Source organism: Netta rufina, assembly GCF_964035555.1.
Source record: "Netta rufina genome assembly, chromosome: 1".
NCBI classification, from domain to species: Eukaryota; Metazoa; Chordata; class Aves; order Anseriformes; family Anatidae; genus Netta; species Netta rufina.
In genome coordinates, this window is record NC_140123.1 from 89,812,414 (window position 1) to 89,834,221 (window position 21,808).

The window sequence follows — 21,808 nt, forward strand, 5'->3', positions numbered from 1 at the left end:
AGCAGCATATAACCAAAAGATCAATTTTAATGCTGGTAACACTTTCATCTGAATCTGAGGTATTTTAATTTATTCTTGATGATGCTGATGGTAATGTCCGAGTGCCTGTGCTTAGTTTGTGCTTTCTAATTCAGTATTACGTGAAAAGCAGAGTTAGAAAATGCAGCGAAATGAAGGCTGGTACAATACTGGGAATACTCAAAGTATTTGAACACAGGGATTTTTAAATGTCTACGTATTTCATAAAGTTAAATTTGTCATGATTCAAGAGTATAAAATGCTTCCAGCTTAACATCTGGCTTAGGTGCTGTACCATGCTTTAACTCTTTGCATTAAACCAAGCAGTAGGTTTTCTGAATTCTGTTGTTTAAGGGAGAGCTTGTATAAGGTATTGATAATGGCACGGGACGTTATGAATATAGACTTTGAATAATTCTCTTTAATGCACTGTTTAAAGTAGTTTGGCGAAGCCCTTGAGTTCTGCATAGAACATGAAACACGAAGGGAGTCAGAAGGGTCTAGTCTGATTTGGCAGGCTAACTTCAAACTTCACTTTTCTAACAGAATCCTTACCGTGTAATTTATGCTGTGGAGTTGCTTGGGAGTCTTAAGTGCGCTATACTATAAATACTTTCATGTTCTAAAGCCGTAGTTGAAATGAACCTGAAAGATGCCATTAAGCTTCCCTTCCACTGCTTGAGGAAGAATGAAGGTCGGAGAGGCCGTGCAGCATCTACCCATAGCCTGGCAGGACACAGAAACCACAGCAGAAATAAGAGCAGCCATGATGTATTAATGTCCTTCTGGCAGAAACCAAGCACAGGGATGGCAGAGAGCATGGGGAATCGTAACGTGAACATTTGTACAGCTCTGCGTTGAGCAGGATCTCCCAAGGGTGGAATGCTGGAGTGCTGCTACCTTTTTCATTCTATCCCGCAGCAAGAAGTTGTGAAATGTATGAAACTGCTCTGGTATAGCAGATCAAAGGGAGTACTTTCGATTTAAACTCTTTTTTTTTTTTTTTTTTTTTCCATCAGCTTTTCTTCTATTTTTGTCTGCAGTTGCAGATGTGTGAATTACCTCTCTTTCCTTGGAGGAGGAGCTTCTTGGTTTCAGCTTCATTCCCCTTGCTTACAAAAAGCCGCTAAAAACCCTAGGATTTCTTTGTGGGCCCTGCAGCAAAGGAAGAACACAGTTTTCAAGGAAGTTCTGAAGGTCACTGGAGCTGGAGGGTAAAGGGCCTTAACAGTCATTAAGGGCTTGAGCCCAGTTCCATAATAATTTTATATTATTTTGTGGACACTTCTTGGAATTCACAAAACTCGTGCTGTTCTCTGGTTAACAGTAGGACCTGACTTAGAAGGAAACTACAGAACTTAATGCAACCTGAAATAACAAGAAAAGCTGCCTCCAGAAGTTGCAGAACTGAACTTATGGATAATGATATAATGTTCAAAGAAAACAAGATCAAGTTAGGCTTAAGCTACTCAAGTTAGGCTTAAGCTACTGAAAAATGTAGTGCTGACATTCATCTCTCAAAGGCAAAACAAAAGTGAGACTGGCAGTTCTTTTGCAAACAGAAATTTTGGCCGCCTGTTTCTTGAGCACTTGCTTTAATGCTTTAAGAATGGAAATTCCTCCACGCAGAAGAATGCAAAGGCAACAAACCGTTTTCTTTTTAGTTGAGTTGCTTAGGAGGTTACATGTTAACAAAAGCAATTTTTCTTTGTTTTAACATTACCTTGTAGTTTATTGCTGAGTACTTGCTTAAGAAAAAACACCACCTCCCCCAATAAAACCAACCAGCCATCTAGATTTTGGGGGTAAAATTTTAAAAAAATAAGGCTTTACCGCACCTTTTCTTGCGTGATTTGACTCCTTTTAAGAGCTTTGTTCTGAGGTGCTTTTTTGGTTTTGTTTTTCAACAATGAAGGCTTACCGATATTCTTTCCTGTTTATAGCTGGTAGTAATTTTTTTACACCCTGTTATTACTCATTTTGTTTCAAGCATACTAAGCCTGGCCATTCATCCCTGTTTAACTGGTATTTTGCTAAAATTTCCAATGTAAAATCATGAGTGTCACAGTACTTAGTTCCTCCTGTGTCAGAAGCTACAATTCCTAACCCCTTCCAGTGTGTTATCCCTGGGAGAGTGGCACTGGATGGAGTTACCCAGTGCTCTGGGCAGGCATTCAGTATCCTCCTTTCTCACCTGGTATGAAGAACAGCGTTACTGAATTTATTATTCTTCATCATTTACAGTTTCAGAGTTATGTTTAAAGATGGTTTCTGCATCTGGGCATTAGTTTTTAATTGAAAATGTATCTTAAAGCTGGGAGGGGTATCAGCTGGTCTTCTTAGCTTTGTGTACTTTTTCAAACATCCAAGAAATGTTTGAGTGCATAACTAGCCAAACTTTTGCAAAACACCCATTTCAGGTGTTGTTTCTGTTCTTGCAGTCTGCTGCTTGAAATCTCTTAGCATGAAATAATACCTGACTGTATTTGTAGCTTGGGGTTTCCACACTGTAAAGGACTTATGTTGTGTGGAAAGCTACGCCTCTCCTCCAAAGTTGTAGGGTGGCAGCAGGTCCTCTCTGTTCTTTATGACTTTGTTTACGTGCCTGATTGGCAATGAGTTTTTTCTTTGAAAAGAAAACGTCAGTAATAAATGCAGCTCATATAGGACTTGCCTGCTGAATTCTCAGTTCTTTTTCTCCTCTGATAGGTTCAAAAGTTGAGCGAGAGAGTAGAAATGACAGCCTGAAAAGGACATCTTTATTCCCTTACTGTAAGGGGGTGAGATAAACAGCGGTTCAAAACCCCAGAACAAGTAGGCTGTCTCAGAAGTGGCTGCTGTGTCCTGTGGCCAGTCTTGTAATCGCTTCAGATATTTAATTCAGCATGTGACGCTTTCTTCTCACTGGGCAACTAATTCATGTGGAGGGTATCTGTGTTGTTACTTGTTTTTTTTTCTAGATGTAAAAGGCTGCAATTCACAAGTTTCTTACCAGTTCTGCAACCAAAATGATACGCTTCTTTTAAAAAGATAACGATCCAGAGATTTATACTTGCTAAAAACATGCAATTGTGGTGTTCATATTTGGTTGCTTTTCTAGAATAAGTATTCTTCCAGTCATGTTTCCCAATGTACACAAAAATTTTTATATCCTTTCTTTTTTTTCCTAGTCAAATGACCTGTCACTTGGCTATGTTAGTGCACATTTTATTGTGCCAGGCTTATCAGATGATAATGAGAACTCATCACAGAGTAATCTGTGTATATCACCCTGTTAGTTTGTATACCATGTGTAGAATTTATGACAGATTTTATAGCTTTTTTTCCAAGTTATCAGTAATAATGAGTAATACAGGATTGAGAATTGATAACCTGTAAGGTTTGGCTACAAGCGTTGGTCCATGTTTGTTAAAGCCCTGTTAGTAGCTTCACATTTAATCACTGGATATAGGTTTTTCATTTTATTTAGGAAAACCTGTTTTGTTTACTGTAAACATATCCAAAAAAGCATATAAAAATGCAGGTAACTTTTAACACCTTTCACGTTCATGATAAAATATTAGCCTGATCTTTCTTACTAGACTGTAGGAAGTTGCATTAGTGGCAACTAACAGGTTTATGTCCAGAGATGGTAATTTGATTTCCTCTCTCTATTCCCCCCACTTCTCCCCCTCTTCCGTTCTGTGCTATTTTGGACGATATCCTGTTTTCAAAGATCTAGTAGAAGTCACATCTATAGATTTCTTAGGGTTCTTGATTATCTCATACTAAACGTATAAGTACTAAATACTCAGATCAGCTTCACACAAGAGTTTTTGTAAGATGTTTTAATGTATTACATGAAAAATATTGGAAACAGTTTTTTGTCTTGTGTTCAATCTCATAACAAAATGCAGCAGATTCAGAGCAGAAATATTACTTAATATGGCAGAAAAGCTTGAATTGTTTAATGATTTCTATAATGATTGCCAGAACATTTTAAATATATTTCTTAATTATGTATGATGATAATATGCTGGGAAATCCATAAGTGCGGATAAGGATTAAAAATTAAAATAAACTTGTGGACTGTACATTACATGAATTGGTTGGGGAGGGGGAGTGGTTTAGGAACACCTCATTCTATTTTGATAGTATTTTGTAATATATTTACCTAAAAACTAATTGTATTTAGAAGTGCAGCAAAAATGAGGTGTTATTTACTGCCTGCATTGGTATACAAAGCTTTGTATTCCACTGAAAGTTTTAAAGACTCAATATGCCAAAAAATTACCTCTGTTACCATTGCTGTCCAGGTATTGTTTCCTGATCCGCTGCTAGATGTTGTCCCAATGAAGAACAAGAACAAAACTTTCAGTGCCATTACAGACTTACATAGTTTGTGTTTGCTCTTAAAAAAGTGTATTAATTGGCAAGAATTGGAGGCTGTGTCGTGCGCATGCTCATGCAGGGAAGACACGAAGATGAGTACTGCTGTGTAAACATACGTGTCTGGTCTGCTGTCTCTTTCAGACTCCGTAATGCATCCCATTCCCCAGACCTTTCATTCTCCTTTTGTAGTGTGCTTGGGCAGCTCATAGGAGGTCACTGATACCTCAGTGTTAGGAATTTTTAAAATTTCCTCTGTTCCCTAGTGCATTGCTGTAGGAATTCATGCCTTGCTGAGAAAAGCTTTCATTTTTAAGTGGAATTAAGTCTTTATTTTTTGCTACCCATAATAATGAGAATGTATTTTGATGTTTCACGTTGACTATTGAGCATCCAGTAATAATGCTCTTTGTAGCAAAAAGGCAGAGCAGTCAAGTAGAATGTGAAATAACGTTAGAAGTTAATTACACCTTTTCAAAATCAAGCAAAATGAAATCTTTTCAAAAAGTCTAGTAGCGTAGCATCTTGTAATTATTAACATTTGGATTAATTTTTTAAGGAGCAAACGGGGTTCTTAAGGTATTAGGGACTATAAACTTCACTATATCACTTTGAGAGTTGTAACTACCACATCCATTTTAAAACTGGATAAACAAGGTGAAGTACTTAATATGGCCATGACTGAGCAACAAATATAATAAGGAACTGAGAGCATTTTATCCATCCTTGTTGCAAACATTAGACACATTCTTTACTTCCTTGCTCCAGCAGTAAGTAGACATAATATAGTGTCTCTGTAGATGGGAGAGTATCAATTGCAAATGTGTATATTCCTTTTAATAAATCCAGAGCACTGTCTAAATATAAACATGAAACCACGATTTGTCCTTGCTTACAGTGTTCCACTGCGGCCTGTAAGGGACTAAGATTGCAGTTGGATCCACGATATCAACTCGATCCTAATTGGCTCTATTGCCAGGAATACATTTTTGGAATGCAGAAGGGCAGCTTCCTAAGTAAATAAACTGTAGCATAATTGGAAAAAAAGAGTACAGCATTGTGTTGCTCAGCTGGGAAAGATTGAATCTGACTCTGAAGCAAACGTATGTAATAGAATTCTTAGAACTGGTTTTTAATTATTTTTTTAGTTTTGAGGTTGTTTCCTGTTGAAGCTTGTTCTTTTAATATAAAGGTGGAAGGAAATCTTACCCACTTCTTTTGCATATTCATTGTGAATTCAAGGTCTGTATAGTAAATGGAAGTCATAGCTCAAAACATTTAAACAGTTTTTAAAACAGATGGTAGCATTTTCCAGATAGAAATGACTCCGGGTTACTAAGTGTGGTATTCTTAGGCTGTAGTGCATGCATTTACTGGTGTTTTGTTTTATTTACTTGACTTCTTGATGTGCTTGCAAAGTCTGGTTTGTTTTTACTATTGTGACCAAAATCATCCTCTCCCAGCGTAAAACACACGTCATCTCACTACTTACCAGTGGCTTGAATGTAGTTTCTTGATCACCTGGAAGCATTTAAGTACTTAAGAAACAGAATTGCAGGGTCTGTAAATTGTACATCCCTCCTTCATCCGTCATTCAGCTGCAGTAAGTGTCGCTGAGGACACAGTCTGATAGCAGTTGAGCCAGGGGAGCTTGCACAGAGAGCTCCTGTGAACAAAGGAACAGTCTGCTCAGTGAGAGGCCGTCCCACTCCAGGCTCTGTCTAGGGCAGAGTCCTGACCATGTACATGCAGAAGAGCACAGCAAGGCCGTGGCTGAAGGGAGCCTGGTTAGTTGCCATAAAATTTGCTGGGTTTGTGTGTACGGCATTGACTGTGTTATTTCTTGATGCTGTGTCTTTGGCATTCTACTTGATCTACCATCACATGAGCAAAAGACTTTTTCTTCTTCAGAATGGGAACTAAAATTGACTTTTCTGTTCAGTAGCCAGAGGAATGATGTGCATGATCTGAACACTTGACCTCTTGCTGATACGCTCTCTGGGGAAAAAGCATCCTGTACCTTAAGTACCCACTGGTATACTGGGACTGAACCTCATTGATTCTTGCCTTTAAGTTAGACAATCCTTCTGATGTTCTAAAGGATATCCTTGTTTGTCTGTGCGTGTGGTGGTTTTTGTTGTTGTTTTTTCTTTCTTCAAGTCCTTTGGGAAGTTACTCCATGTGGAGACAAGATGTCAGTTTTACTGTCCTGATGTGCAGGGCCAAACTGAGTTCTCAGCCTTCACTTGAACACAGTTTGCTTTGATTAAAATTTCTTGGGCTTTAACCTTGGCATTTAAATGAGATCAAGACTCATGGGGCAAATTCAGCCATGGGAATGTGAGAAGAGGCTTTACTTCTGATCACCTGATGAGCCTGTCCATGTGAACCACAAGCTGAGGCTTCTTGTTGTAGCTGGAAGAGTGAAACGTAGCTGGATTCTGCTCTTCATCACTATGTCTCGAGTCCATTTACAGGGGAAACCCAAACAGCAAATGGGATGGAAAACTTCTCAAAAGGTGAAATAATCCACATTGTTTTTGCAGTAACAGAGCTATCAAAAATTTTTGCTCTTCGCATCATCAGTACTACTAGGCCCAGTTGTGTTTAAGTGACTGAAAAATCCTGATTTCTATATCCCTGTTCTTGAATTACACAACACAATCAATATCACAGTTTTCATAACACGTGAATTAGATGCTTTCATTTCTCTCACATTATTGAACTTCGTTTTCTCCAGATCTTGGTTCACATTAAGGCTTCAGTCTTTGAATGTCCCTAGAACTTTACATTTTCCACGAGACTCCTGCATGAAGTCCAGAATTACCTAAAGCACAGGTGGAAGACAGTAGGATCAAGCTGTCACATCTCTATTTGTGTAATGCAAATTGTATTTGTTGATCAAGCAGCATGACGCATCATTGCTTAAAACCAGCATTTTCTGCAGCATTCCTGTGCAGTCTCTTCAGCACAGAATGCTGCATAGCTGGTACTGGACAAGCTGAATGCATTGAGGCAACTCCTCCTCTGAGAATACGTTTAGGCAACTCCTTTTTTGAGACTATACTTAACGCGGTTGAGAGCTGTGGTCCCTTTGCTTTCCCCTTGACCTGGCAGCAGAAGGTGATGCTTTGTTACGGAAGCTCGTTCTCTGTGCTTTTACAGTTTGCTCGATTCATCTGAATGGTAGATGTAGGAGCTCATGGCAAGCGAAGCTGCATACCAAGAAGTAGATGTAGGTTAGTTTTCACCTGTCTCAACGGTATTTTATTATTATTTTGACATAATGTATTGTTACCTGCTATAGTTGTCTAAGTTCCATAATGCACTTCTTTACTGGGAGAATGAATGAATTGTCTTTGTAATATAAATTATTTAAAATAAATAACAGTTTCTCCGATCGCTGCTAATGGGGTATATTTTAAACACCATTGTGTGTTAGGCACCTCTTGCTCTACAGAATAGTAGCTTACTGATGACTTTGTATGAATCATGAATACGTTTCAATTTTAGTGCCTGTCAGTGTTAATGAGCAAGTTGCTGGGACCACCGGTTTTATTTGCCGATGATATAAATCATTTCCTCCTTCCTGAAAGATACGAGGCACGGAGAAGGAGGATAATGATAAGTCTGTGGGGGTGTGTATAGAATGTAACTGCTGAATTAGGTCAGTGTTACACTGCTGGGAACGTGTTTCTAGACGAGAAGGTGTTCTGATAGAAACGGAGGAATAGGGCAGAAGGTCAGGTTCCAAAGTCTAGAATTTTTAACCCAGAAGCACGTCACGACCCGTGTGATGAGTCAGTATTTATGAGGACTTGAAGAAGGCAGTTCCCAGAACCCTCTGTGAAGTGAGGCTGCGATACCTTTCAATCGAACATTTGTACTGCAGCAGTTACAGTTTTTGTACCTACGATTCAAAAGCTCGTCTTCTGTGAGATCCTGGTAAGACAGGAATATAGCTGTAAATGCTGGGAAAAACTCGTTGTATTCATTGTAAATTCTTAGCACGGTTGTATGATTTTTAGAAAGCTCTGGTCTTACCTGTCAGGTAGGTTAGTATCCTGGGGTACATTGTTACCACACATCCAATGGGTTTAGTACTGGGGCACATATCCTTGCTCATATATCTACTCAGATCCATTTAAATAAAAGGTAGGGCTTCGGTAACGCACACGAATGATGAGCTGTCTTTTGAGGTCTGCTGCTATCATCTGTCCCCGTGTACTTCCTTTTTTCTGGGATTTGAGAGTACATGTAGCTCACCTGGGAGGAAGGCTGTGTGTTTTGGGGTATTTTGGTGACATCTGAGGGAGTGAGCAGCTGAGGCATAGGTGTGCAACCACACTGAGCTATTTCTCGTTCCTCAGCACAGAGACCCTGACACGGGCAGAGCACTGCCTGCAATGGCCACGTGGGCAACATGTGGAGTCGAAGCTGCGGTCGTCTTTTCCCAGTGTGACTGATGTGGCAGGGCCCCAGCAGAAGCAGGACTTTACCTGGAATTTAATGGCAGATCAGCATGATGTAAAGAAATGGGAAGAAGCACGGCGAATCAGGATTTGCTCAGCTGTCAGCCAAAACTGAATGTCAGCGGGATTTATTTGTCTTCATAGCCTCGTGCATTGCTTGATTAACAATGGAATAGTTAGTGGGGCAGGTAATAGGGGTTTGTCTCCATCCTGCCACTGTATCAAGACATCCATTCAAAGCCTTTGGATGAGGATGGTAATTTCTTTAAACCACTGCTTGGTAGGTTGAATCCTAAATCAACTCTAGTAGAAATGCGACAAAAATTAGCGCAAAGTCTCCGCAGGGTTCAGCTGAATACAGGCAGTTAGAATTGTTTCTGTTGGGCTACCTGTGTGCTCAAAATGGGATGGCACTGCATCAGTTCCCGTGTGAATATGGACAGGTTAATTATAACTAGGTGGAAAGGTTAATCTCGGGCTGAGCCAAACTATATCACAGAATCACAGATTCACAGAATTTCTAGGTTGGAAGAGACCTCAAGATCATCGAGTCCAACCTCTGACCTAACGCTAACAGTCCCCACTAAACCATTTCCCTAAGCTCTACATCTAAACGTCTTTTGAAGACTTCCAGGGATGGTGACTCCACCACTTCCCTGGGCAGCCTGTTCCAGTGCCTCACAACCCTTTCAGAGAAGAAGTTCTTCCTAACATCTAACCTAAAACTCCCCTGGCTCAACTTAAGCCCATTCCCCCTCGTCCTGTCACCAGGCACGTGGGAGAACAGGCCAACCCCCACCTCGCTACAGCCTCCCTTGAGGTACCTATAGAGAGCGATAAGGTCGCCCCTGAGCCTCCTCTTCTCCAGGCTGAACAAGCCCAGCTCCCTCAGCCGCTCCTCGTAGGACTATGCGTTAGTGAGTTTTAATTCTTAACATTTGAAAGTGAATAATCTGAATTAAAGAAATGATGGGAATTCAGAATTTCATGGTTAATTGGTTCGACGGAATTATAATTAATAAAACATAATGCCGAGATGAAAGCAGTACTGTGTTCTGTGAGGGTGTGCAGTTCGATGCCTTCTCTATATCATAAATGGCTAAATTGGTGCCTGAAGTGGTAAATGACTCCCTTTTACATGTACTACTGCTTAAAATACCTAAATCGATAATGATTTGTGCTTACAAAAGCATGTTTTCTTTTGTAATTAGAAGGAAAAATTAAAATACGTGGATACTGTAAGAAGCAATCAGACTGCTTATTGGAGGTGCAGTGGTTTCAGTTAGCTGCCGCAGAGCTTGAAGTTACTTCTGTATCTCTGAGTATATCCCAAAGATATTGGGGAGAAGAGGAGAGGGAAGTGAACAGTCCTCGCAGTTGTCCTTATCTTAAGTATTCTGACATGGCCAAACCAGGTGAACTTCTCCCAAAATAAGCTTCTGTGGAGAATGGGAATATAATATGAGTAGTATACATAGACTGTCATGATTAGTGTCTTCAGCAAAAAGTCACTATGTAGAAGGAAGAAGACGCACCAGAAAGTCATTTCTGTAAATGTTCTGTATTTGCTGGTGTCTACAGAATTCTGGGTGTTTTTACTACACAGATCTTGTTTTAACCTGTGAATTTGCAAGATTGTGAATAAGTTGGTCAATGCAATTACTCGTTTTCTTCTGTCTCCTGGTTAAATTACATCACATGCCTTGGGCAGAAATGAATTTACACGAACGCTTTGCCCAGACTTTTCAACAAAGCACAGAGGCAAAATCTGAGTGTAAGTCCGTGCTAGTTGCAAGGTCAGTGTAACGGGAGAGCTGCAGTTTTGTCCTGGCTTAGCACTCGGATGAGCATTCTGTGGTTTTGCAGTGTTTCCAGTTCAGGTAATTACAGAAGCTGAAAAATAATCAGTGTTTGTTTTTTTTTCCCATACTCTGCAGTGGTTCACTTGAGGATGAGTTGAGCAAAAGAATTCGAATCAGAAGGAGATGAGACGGAAGCAGCTCGCATGGCACACAAGGCGTAGGGGAATCCCAGGTGTCAGAGGTCGCTTCCTTCTGCATTTTAGGGGCAGCCTAGACCAGGATTTCCACCCTTTCCTCCCGGCCTCTTCGCTGCCTCAGTCAATGTGCCAGCACAAGTTTTTGTGCGGCCAAATTGCAGACCAGACCTGTTGAGGAAGGAGAGAGGTGTTTATTGTGGTCATAGAGTTGGCTTAGGGCTGTTGAAAAACACAATGTAAGTTGGCAGAAGTTTGATTTCATTGGCTTATGCAGGCACTTAAAAGCCTCAGTCAGGTAATGCAGAGGAACTGAGTGCATTGAACTGTGGTACAGCCTGTATTCACATGGTCGGAAACTTAGTCATGCTGGTATTTTCTACCTAGCAAGCTTTCTGAACTTCATCGGAAGAAAAATACTCGGATGAGGGCACTTAAAAAAAAAAAAAAAAAAAAAAAAAAAAGAACACCAATTAAAACAAGTTAGTTTTTTAAAGTTGCGTTTTAAAAGTCAGATTCATTCTGAAGAAAACTTGAGTTGGTGATGCCTTTTGCTCTAGATTTAGCAGGCTTAGTAAACGCTACGAATGTAAGCCCTGAAGGGTGGGGATGGATTACAATTGACTGTATTCCAAGGACACAGTTTTGTTCAGATGCAAGCATTAGTTTAGTGGCAATATTAGAGTTCTCTAAATTTGTTGGTGATAATAAGATCAGGGGCCGGGTAGAGGAGGAGGAGTATATTTGGTCAAAATTTGCACTGTATTTGTAACCGGCCTTGCAAATTTGCACAATTTAGGAAAGGATTTTGAAGTGTCTTAGAGAAAGACAGTGACAGCATGGAAAGGGAACTGGCATGAGATGTTGTAATGAAACAATTAGTAATATGCGTAGTGTTTCAGCAGAAACTTTAACTTGTTAACCTGAGTAGAATAAAATAGTTGAGTTGGAAGAGGCCTTCTAAGATCTTCAAGTCCAACTGGCTGACTGCTTCAGGGCTGACCCAAAGTTAAAACGTACCATCAAGGGCCTTACCCAAATGCCTCAAATGTGGGCGGGCATGGGGCATCAACCGCCTCACCAGGCAGCCTGTTGCAACGTTTGATCACCCTAACAGGAAAGAAATCTTTACTGATGTCCACTCTGAACGTCCCCTGGGGTGGATTTGTGCTGTTCTTGCATGTCCTCTTGTTGGTTACCAGTGAGAAGAGACCGGTGCCTCTCTCTTCACTTTCCCTCCTCAGGAGGCTGCAGGGAGCAATGAGGTCTCTCTTGGCCTCCTCTTCTCCAGACTGGACAACCCAGGTGTTCTCAGCCTCTCCTCACAGGACGTGCCTTCCAGCCTTTAACAACTTTGTTGCCCTCCTTTGGATGCTATCAAGGACCTTAACATCCTTTTTGTCACAGTGGAGTCCAGAACTGCTCATGATATCCAAAGTGAGGCTGCACCAGCACTAGAGATGGAGAATCTCTATTCCTGGCCTCTTTTGACCAGCTGCCTATGCTGTGTTTAGTGCACCCCAAAACCTGGTTTGCCCTCTTGACTTGCCAGGGCACACTGCTGGCTCATGTTGAAGCTCTTTTCTGAATATCTGCAGCCAAGCTTCAATACCTGACAGAAGGGTGCAAAGAGGACGGAGCCAGGCCCTTTTCAGTGGTGCCCAGCGCCAGGACAAGAGGCAGCGGGCACAACGTGGAGCCCAGGAGGCTCCCCCTGAGCAGCAGGAAGCACTTCTGTGCTGTGCGGGTGAGGAGCCCTGGCACAGGCTGCCCAGAGAGCTGTGGGGGCTCCTCCTTGGGGATCTCCAAAGCCCACCTGGGCACGGCCCTGGGCAGCCTGCTCTGGGTGGCCCTGCTTGGGCAGGGCTTGGAGCAGGGGGCCTCCAGAGCTCCCTGCAAGCCTCAGCCATGCTGTGATGCTGTGAATCAGGAGCTTAGCAGCGCCAAATCACTCTTCCTGAAAGCTTAGAGAATTCTTTCTACCACCCTATATTTTTTTTATTTTTTTTTCCAAACGTTGAGTACTCTTGTTGGTTTATGTAGCACTTGGAAGTCTGAGTTGGTCTGGAACATAACATGGTTATGTAGTGCCCTGTGATAGAGTGCGTAATTGTTTGTGTAACTTAATACTGCTATTTTTGATAAATTACTATAGAGTAAAATAAATAAAAAATAAAACTTTTTTACTTAAATGATAAATAGTGAAGTTTAAATATGTAACAATTATTGAACTGTTGGTATATTGTTATTACAACATCAGTAACTAAATCTGATATCCCCACTTCCATCTAATCACCTAAAATACTTGGTGGGGGTGAGATGAGCTTTGTAGTGGGCTTGAGAAGTCGACAGATCCAGGTTTCCATAGGCACGTGCTGGAGCTGGAACAAGGGAATACAGGTCAGATGCCCAGAATGAATACTGGTGTGCTTACAGAAGGTTGGCTGCAGACTGTGTTAGTCTGAACTGAAGTAGAAACAACCTCCCTTAGCTCCCCTCGGACAGCTGCAGTTGGACACTGTCGGGAAGAGAATATTGGAAAAGCTAACAGATGTGCCGGTTTACGCTTAGTCAGGTCATGAGGTATGCTTCTTTGTGGGCCTAGATCAGCGCCTTGAATCCCATTTGAAAATCTACTGTAGCAGTTTAAGCACCATTGTGTCAGAGTAAACAGCTGCATGTGTTTGGCTGTGTGTCAGTTTCTCGGTGGTGTAACGGTAATTACCAGGATAATTTTTGCTTAGAGTGTTAAAATCATGTTAAATATTTCAACTGTTACCTTTTGATGTCAGTTGCACTCAGTAAAAAGAAATACTAAGTCTAAAATAAAAGATCCTTTATAGCAGTATATACTTTTTTTGCTGTGCTCTTTTCCAGGTGTAGATTACTTTTCTTTTATGTATGTGGCAATGTAGCATATTGTCTTTTCTTTTTTTCAGGTTATGCAATGGTCTCTGCAAGATGGCATGTTCTTGAGTTGGAGCTTTTTAAGGCAAGCATATGCTGGTACTTCAACTTTACTAAGTGGACTATAATTTCTTCTCTCACAACAACTACTTAAGCAGACAAAATTGCAAAGATCTGCCCTGTGTCGAGTATGACAGCCACGACTCGTGGCTCTCCGGTAGGAGGCAATGATAGCCAGGGCCAGGCTCCTGATGGACAGTCCCAGCCTCCCCTCCAGCAGAATCAGGTATGTTACTGACTATCAAGTTATCTAGCAATAAAGGAGTCGTTTCTTTACAGATGGCATTTATGACTTATTTGAACTGTGAGTTTGTATAGTCCTCGAGATGTCTAGTGAAGTTAGCTATTCTTTTTTTCTTTCTGGAAGTACAAAAGGAATTTCAGGGATGGAGGCAGTGCCATTGGCAAATTAGGTACTGTTAGGGAGCATGCAAAAAATGCTGCCTTTTCAGGCAGTGGCGTAGCTTTTTCAAGCATATTTATTTTGAAAAATAAGTGTTCTTGGAATTATATTGGAAGATTGCTCAGAACTGCATTGTTGTTGTGTCTGTCACAGACTGGTAAAGCTACTCTGTGACTTCAGTTCTGCAAAAGCACTTTTGGGGTAAAAGAGCTTATGGGCATAGCTATCTCTTTATTATCAGCTTCATCTAAGTCTGTGTTCATTGCTCTTGACTACCTGAACCCCATAGTGTGTTGTTTGTTTTTTTTTTAACGTGATATCCTGCTTTCAAAAGAAAATTAAAAACTTTCAGATACACTACATGATAATGTGATGATGCTTTTCTGTCAGGCAAAAAAAAAAAAAAAAGGAAAAGATGCATTTAAACATTGTGACCAAGCCTGGTTAAAAGAAAAGCCACACTTTTTCATTTAATGCAGTATGAAGGTGATGGTTTTTTAATATCGTAGGATTTAATGTTTGTTATTTCTTGAGAATGAATTGTTCCTTGGTATGTATGTGGTGGGCCGACAGGTAAGCTCCCACCCAGTTACTTGCTCTCTCCATCTATGTGGAATGGGAGAGAGGATTGGAAGGAGAAAGTGAAGAAATTTGCAGGTTGTGATGAAGACAGTTTTAATAAGTGAAGGGGCGGAGGAGTAGGAAGTGATGCAAAAGCCATCACACACCACCAGTCAATGGATGCCCAGCTAGTCCCCAGCCTGGTGCTCCCCTGGGGAAAAAACTGCCCTCAGTCTTATTGCCAAACATGACACTAGGGTATGGAATATCTCTTTGGTCAGCTGTCCCAGCTGTGTCCCCTCCCAGCCTCTTGTTCAGCCATAAGCTACCCACTGTGGGGACAGAGTGAGAAATGGAGAAGGCCTTGACACTCTAAGCAGTGTTCAGCAGCATCTAAAACATTGGCGTGTTATCAGTACTGTTGTGGTCACACATCCAAAACCCAGCACCATACGGTCTGCTGTGAAGAAAATTAACTCCATGCCAGCCAAATCCAGGATAATGTGTTTAAAAAAAAAAAAATCTTGAGGTTTTGGTCTTTTTGGTCCTCGTTTGTCTTGGTTTTGGTCTTTTTGGTCCTCGTTTGTCTTCTGATCTTGCTCTTCTGATCTGAACCTTTATTTTCAATTTCAAATTTCAAACAATCCATACTGTTTCTGTGCACAAATAAATGTGCATCTACAAAACACACTGTAGTTCGCACAGCCCATCAAAATGGGCTTAACTAATTGTGTGCTTGGAGGTTGGTTAGTAGTCAGCTGCAGTAGTATTCATTTTAAACGTTTTCAGAAAATATTTTCATGATCCTTCTGTGCTGTTGCTGAAGGTTTTCTACCTAAATTATTCATATTTTCTTCAGAAGATATGTAAAAACAGGGCATCCAGGTAGTTTGTTTTCATCTTCTCGATAGGTGACTGAAAGTGAGTCTCAAAAAAAATTCCTCTCTGGGAAAGTACATAAATTCTTAAACCGTTAAGATAAAACAATAAACATGCTGTATGCTTTCTATTATTTTTTGTTAATCGATCTAAAATTATTTTATTACACTGTGTGATAATAGGCATATAGTTCAAGTGATTCTTTGAAATATAATGTGAAGGAAGAAGGCAAAATAAGCGGCACAGGAGTACACGCAGTTCTTAAAAGTATTTTCTACATCAATTTTAGACATCTTCACCTGATTCTTCCAATGAGAACTCCCCAGCTACCCCGCCTGATGAGCAGGGACAAGGAGATGCTCCACCCCAGCTTGAAGATGAGGAGCCTGCATTTCCACACACAGACCTGGCAAAGTTGGATGACATGATCAACAGGTACTTTCACACTCCATGCTTTTTTTTTTTTTTTCCAGTGTGTGCAGATTACTTGTGCAACTGTCTTGACAGCAGAAGTAGGATTTGTGCACTTTTGTTTCACTGGATTTCTTGAATTTCCTTATTGTATTGGATTAGAGTTGTAAAGAGAGGCTCAAATTATTATCTTTTTGAAAAGTGGAGTCTTTATCAGGGCTTTTAAAAATGCTTATTTTTACTCTATATTAAAAGCTTTACAAAGGATTGAGGATTCCTGATTTTTAAGAAGAACAATTGAGTTATGTGGATTTGTTTTATTTTGCTTTTGAATATAGGCCTCGATGGGTTGTTCCTGTATTGCCGAAAGGGGAATTAGAAGTTCTTCTAGAAGCTGCTATTGACCTGAGTAAAAAAGGTAAGCTGAAAAAACAATGATTATTGGACCACTCCAAATCTTTGCTTGTATGAATTCATTTGAGTTCCTGGTGGAGGCTTGAAAGTTCTTAATTACCATTACAGCCCTGATGTGAGTGGTATGCAGAACCCTCATAAAGCAGAAACTTTAATATAAAAAAAAAAAAAAAAGACATCAATGTAGGTAGAAATTAGGTACTCTATGCAGTATGATTAGCGAGGTTGAAGAAGCTCACAGCAATAAAAATCTTGTCATTCCTGTCCTACCTGTTCTCTGTATTCAGTTAGATATCAGACCTACTGGGTTTGGTCTTCATAACAGATACTAACACTTATAGAATTTTTTTTTTTTTGTTTCCAAAACCAAGTTGCTCATCTAGCTTTCCAAATATCTTGCTATGCATTTTTGTTCAACTTCGGCATATAGATGCTTTTGAGACGATTAGAGGAAAAGTTAGAACATCAAACAGCATGACTTAGTGGTAGTTCTGCCATACTGCTTGCTGTAGCTAACTTACTTGGAACTAGGATGGTTCCCTATCAGGATTGAGTATATGTTTGCTAAATTGACAAATTTGACCCATGTTGTGGAAAGTTGTGTTTCTGGAAGGTTGTTTTGGACAGTATTTGTAGCTCCAGTATTTATGTAATACCTCAAGTCAGATAAAAATACTGTTCTCGGCTATCTATACTTAACCAGCCAGTCGTGTTTTATATATAGTGACATACAAAGTGCCTGTTCCTTACTGTGACATAGCTAGACCAGGATGACTTCATTTCTATGATGATAAAGGTTATTCTTAGGCAGTTTCAAGAATAAAAAGCCGGCTGTGGTCATTAAATTCTTGGTTATCCTAATGTATTTTCTATGTATTTTTTTGCTTTGGAGCTCTCTCTAGAGAAACAAAAGATAGGCTGCACCCAGGTGATCCAAAATAGGTTAATTATACGCTGTTGCTAACACTGATTTATCAGCTGGAGTTGCATTTGGAATTGGCTTTCATTGCATGTAGTGAGATCTGGCAGGAATTTTAAGGAGAGTGTAGATTTTTTTTTTTTTTTTTTTTTTTTTTTAGAGATCACACCTGTTCAGGAACAAAAGAAATGGCAACTTACAGAAAGAAAATGCAGCCTTTACCAGTGCCTTAATTTTTTTTCTGCTTGTTATTTATGAGCGATGTATGTACTGCCAGCTGTTAGGTCATGAAAACAAAACAACAACAAAACAAAAAAACATGTCAGCGCAATGCAATGAAGTAATATGAGCAGAATGAGATTCTTGGCTACTCTTAACATCATTGTACTTCACAAAAGCATCATACATGGCTGAAAGTTCCCAGTCATCTGTTTCTTTCCTCTTGAAGCTCTGAAAAACAGTGAAAGTCTAAGCATGTACTTGCTACAGTATGATTTTATTAAATCAGTGTCTAGTTCTGAAAAGTGCTGCTGCATTGCTATTTAATTAATGTTCCTCTTGCCCTCTAAATTCCTTTGTGTGGTCATTCCATGAAAGCTGTTAGAAATAGTTGCTCTTTAACTGTTATAGTGTTAGTTACATTATAGATTTAATTTTTTCCCCTGATACTTGAAGTTGTGCAGTGGCTAAGATGGCACTTCTTTCTTTTTAAAACAAGTTTCAGTTCTCAAGGCATATGGTAGGTTGCTCACTTGCTGTAACAGACCCTGCTTTTCTAATTCAGAACTTGGCTGACGCAGTCTGTTTCAAGAAGTAATAAAAACGATTATTATGTAAATTTCTTAACTGGAAAATGTGTTCTGCTACCTCAGTAAGATCAGGAACTGGACATCTTGCTACCTATCTATGGACGTGTTTTTTTTAACCTGAGATGTTGTATTTCAAGACAAGAACTGAAAGCAGAAATTGAAAATTAACCAACTGTTAAACTGCATACATTTTTATTATGATCTGTAACTCATTAGAGCCCATTGATTTTATTTTTTTAATCAAGCACCTTTTTGTAGTGGTTAGAGTTCCTAAGTAGCTTTTCTTCCTGATGTTGCCAGTGGCCATGGGCATTGGCTTTCTGGAGTGACTCTGGAGTAATTTCTTTCATTGTGACCCTGTCTTTATGGTGATGTTTGCATCCTCTTGAAATTGCTTCAGGAACTAAAATTGAAAGGAACTTATCAGAATTGAAAGTACTTATTAAGAACAAAATTGCATCATTGTTCTGTTCAAGTGCAAGGAGCAAATTTGACAGAGTAGTATGAATCCTGTCTAGACTGTGACTTGCATTATTCCTGGCAAATGCGTGCTTTTATGGAAGATTATCTCTTTATGTGTAGACATCAATGAATTATTCTTCATTAAGCAAGCCATAAGACTATCAAGTGATAGTCTGGAGTTTCTATTTGAAAAACAGCATTGAACAGCCATACTGATGTTTATTTTCACATAATTCTGGAATGCTTACAAAGTGTTTTGAATAATGGGCCTTGCTCCAGAAATAAATGTCATAATGATTTGGATGCTATAAATTTATAAGGGAAAAAATGGTTCTTGTTAGTTTTTTTTATAGGCTAGAATATTCTTCATTCTTTCTTTTAAAATCTCATCGGCTCTCTACTGCTGTCTTTGTTGTGGATTTTGTCATTTGTAATATTTACATTCTGTTTTAACATGCTGCCAAAACATCTCTGCACAACACACACAAGCAAGGTGCAATGCAATTTAACAATTTGTAGCTTATTGAAACTGAAACGAGATTTCACCACATAACTTAAGACTTCAATTTCTATCCCAAATCTTTGGCTTTGTTGAATTGCAAAGACTTACAGAGGGTGAAAAAGTAGAGGGGCAGGCCCTAGAACCTATGAAGGGGAAAAAAAAAAAAAAAAAGGCTTTTTCTAAAGATCATCTTTCTGGATGTCCACTTGCAATTCTGTTGGACCACCCTTGAGTGAACTTAACTAAATACTTAAATACTTCAGAACATAAATACTTGTGATAATTAAGAGTTCTTCAAGGTGCTAGAATCCGAGGGCCATGTGTAGCCACTGCCTCCATGGGCAAGTGCGTGTTCCTCAGGGCTTATCAGCTCCAGGTCATCTTCTGTTCTGCAGGGCCTGAGCCAGCCCTTGCCAAGCCACTGAAAAGATCCTTTGCTGTACTGCCCAAGGCTTCAGGTTTAGGGGGGACTTTGCAGGCCTAGTGCCATAACAAGGCATGGAGCCAGCTCAGGTTTTGGGGGTTTCCAGCTGTGAAGTTATGAAATCCGGAGTCCTAGAGAGGAGCTGTTTGATTCTGCTTGGGGCTTTGGTGCTCCACCTTTTCCTTTTCCAATCCCCCTAATTGCAGCTTGCATTTACTGTATGTTGCACATCGCCTTTTTAATTCATGTTTACTTTTTTTCTCATTGCACAACCCTTCTCTGAATACACAGCTCAGAGCTGCATGCATGCAATTCTGTCTTGTTTTCTTCCTCATCGTTCTCTGCCTTCAGAATTTGGAAAATGAGCGAGAAAGGGCTGCTTGTGGTCTTACCTAAGAGTTAATGATATTGAATCTGATTCAAGCAGTAGATACCAGGTGACTAATAGAACTGCTGCTTCTCTTCTCACTGCCCTTGGATTGCTGCTCCTTCCTCTCCCACCCTGCTGTCTTCCTGTACCTTGCTTTTGTTGATTCTCCTGTCCTTGTAGATACCCGGTCTTGGTTCCTTCCATGAGTAGCATATGTTATTTCAGCAGCACAGAGCATTGTAGAAGAAGGTAGAAGGTCATTTTATATCCAGGAGTTAGTTACGCAGGTACCTTTCAAGGTTCTCCAGCTTTCCTTTCTTCCCAAGTTCAGTGAAACATAGAAAGGACAATGCATTTTGAAACATAATCTGTTTTGGTGTTCCTAAACTTCATTTGAAAAGTCTTGCTGACTGAAGCTGTCCCACCATTGTGGGAGGAGGTGGTGCTGGAAGTACTTGAAAGTTTTAGAGATTTTAGTGCAATGTACTGGTATTCAGAGGAACATTAAAATCACTTGAGGGCATGCTTTAATTTATATTTGAGAACTAAGTTCATTGTTAAATTTGAAAGGAGCATTTCCTCTAGGTCAAGTTGAGTGGGTTTGGATGCCTTCTCTTGTCCTCTTCTTTGTATGTAGGCTGAAGTTGTCATCTTTACACTCTTGGGAAGTTAACTTAAAGTCCTTTGTTTACTACCAATGTAGAAGTTTGAGGCAGAGTCCATGTTATAATGTGCAGGTGTCAGACTGAGCTAGATGGGAAGCTAATGTGGAATTTTTGATAGTTGGCTACACAGTGTATATCGTGCACCTCTAGTAGTGGTAGAAGAGAGAATGCTGGTGTAGTTCTCAAGGTGTAACAGTGACTTTCCAAAGATTCTTGCGTTACTAGAGCTGCACCCACTGTAAACATATAGACTGCCAAGCCTTGTTGTGAGAGTTTGGAAAGTCTTTATGGCGTGTAATAATACCATGGAGGACAGATGTTATGTGATCACTTTTGAAAGGAACCTCTATTGTACTGTTGTTTGCGAGTATGAGGAACTTCAATTTGATAAAAATAAAGAAAATACTGTACTGATTTTTGCTACTATACCTTTAGTTTCACAAGCATGGCAAAAAACTATCATGTTTTTCAAAATAATTGAAAAATAAGCTAGAGGAGTGCAGTTGTTCAGGTGTCTTTACTAGAACATTAATTCACCATTTATTTTGTCCATTCAATCTTACCTAAGTTTGGCTTCATACAAAGTATCTCTTAAAAAATAACTCTGAAACATTGGACACCAAACCTTTGATGTCTAAGTCACTACTTTCAGTATTTAAAAGTTTGTGTAACAACTAATGAAATTACATATGTAATAGTTGTGGCTGGTTTTCTTTTTTTTTCTTTCTTTTAAAATAGGCCTTGATGTCAAAAGTGAAGCATGCCAGCGATTTTTTCGAGATGGGTTAACAATATCTTTCACAAAAATCCTTACTGATGAGGCAGTGAGCGGCTGGAAGTTTGAAATCCATGTAAGTGGTTTTGTTTGTTCTGTTTCTGAAAAACATAATAATTTAAGTGAGAATGGAGACTGCATTTGTGACTGAGGAGACTGAATGTCAGAAATCATCAGAACTGGGAAATGGAAATGTTCTCATATACGTGGCTCTTGGGAGGAAAAATCACCCTTGTTGCATCATTATTTCACCTTTATTGCCTCTGGTGTTTTTGGAAGGGAATAAAACACAAGATGATATGGACAGGAACTGAACTTTGAATGTTCAGTATGGCAGTTCTTGTTCACAAGACTGTCTTTGGTCAGATGTATAGAGAAGAGACCTGCTTATTT

The 21,808-nt window shown here is 39.8% G+C and overlaps 1 protein-coding gene across 2 annotated transcripts in view; it reads left to right on the top strand.

Moving 5' to 3' along the window:
• The window catches only part of USP9X (ubiquitin specific peptidase 9 X-linked), a 101,827-nt gene that overhangs the window by 12,344 nt on the left and 67,675 nt on the right, over positions 1-21,808 (top strand). For both annotated transcript variants that reach the window (XM_084304235.1, XM_084304234.1), the window contains exons 2-5: positions 13,794-14,047; positions 15,954-16,099; positions 16,414-16,493; positions 21,379-21,491. In XM_084304235.1, the coding sequence (XP_084160361.1) occupies positions 13,952-14,047; positions 15,954-16,099; positions 16,414-16,493; positions 21,379-21,491 (435 nt within the window). In that variant the 5' untranslated portion in view covers positions 13,794-13,951. The remainder of the gene's footprint in view (positions 1-13,793; positions 14,048-15,953; positions 16,100-16,413; positions 16,494-21,378; positions 21,492-21,808) is intronic.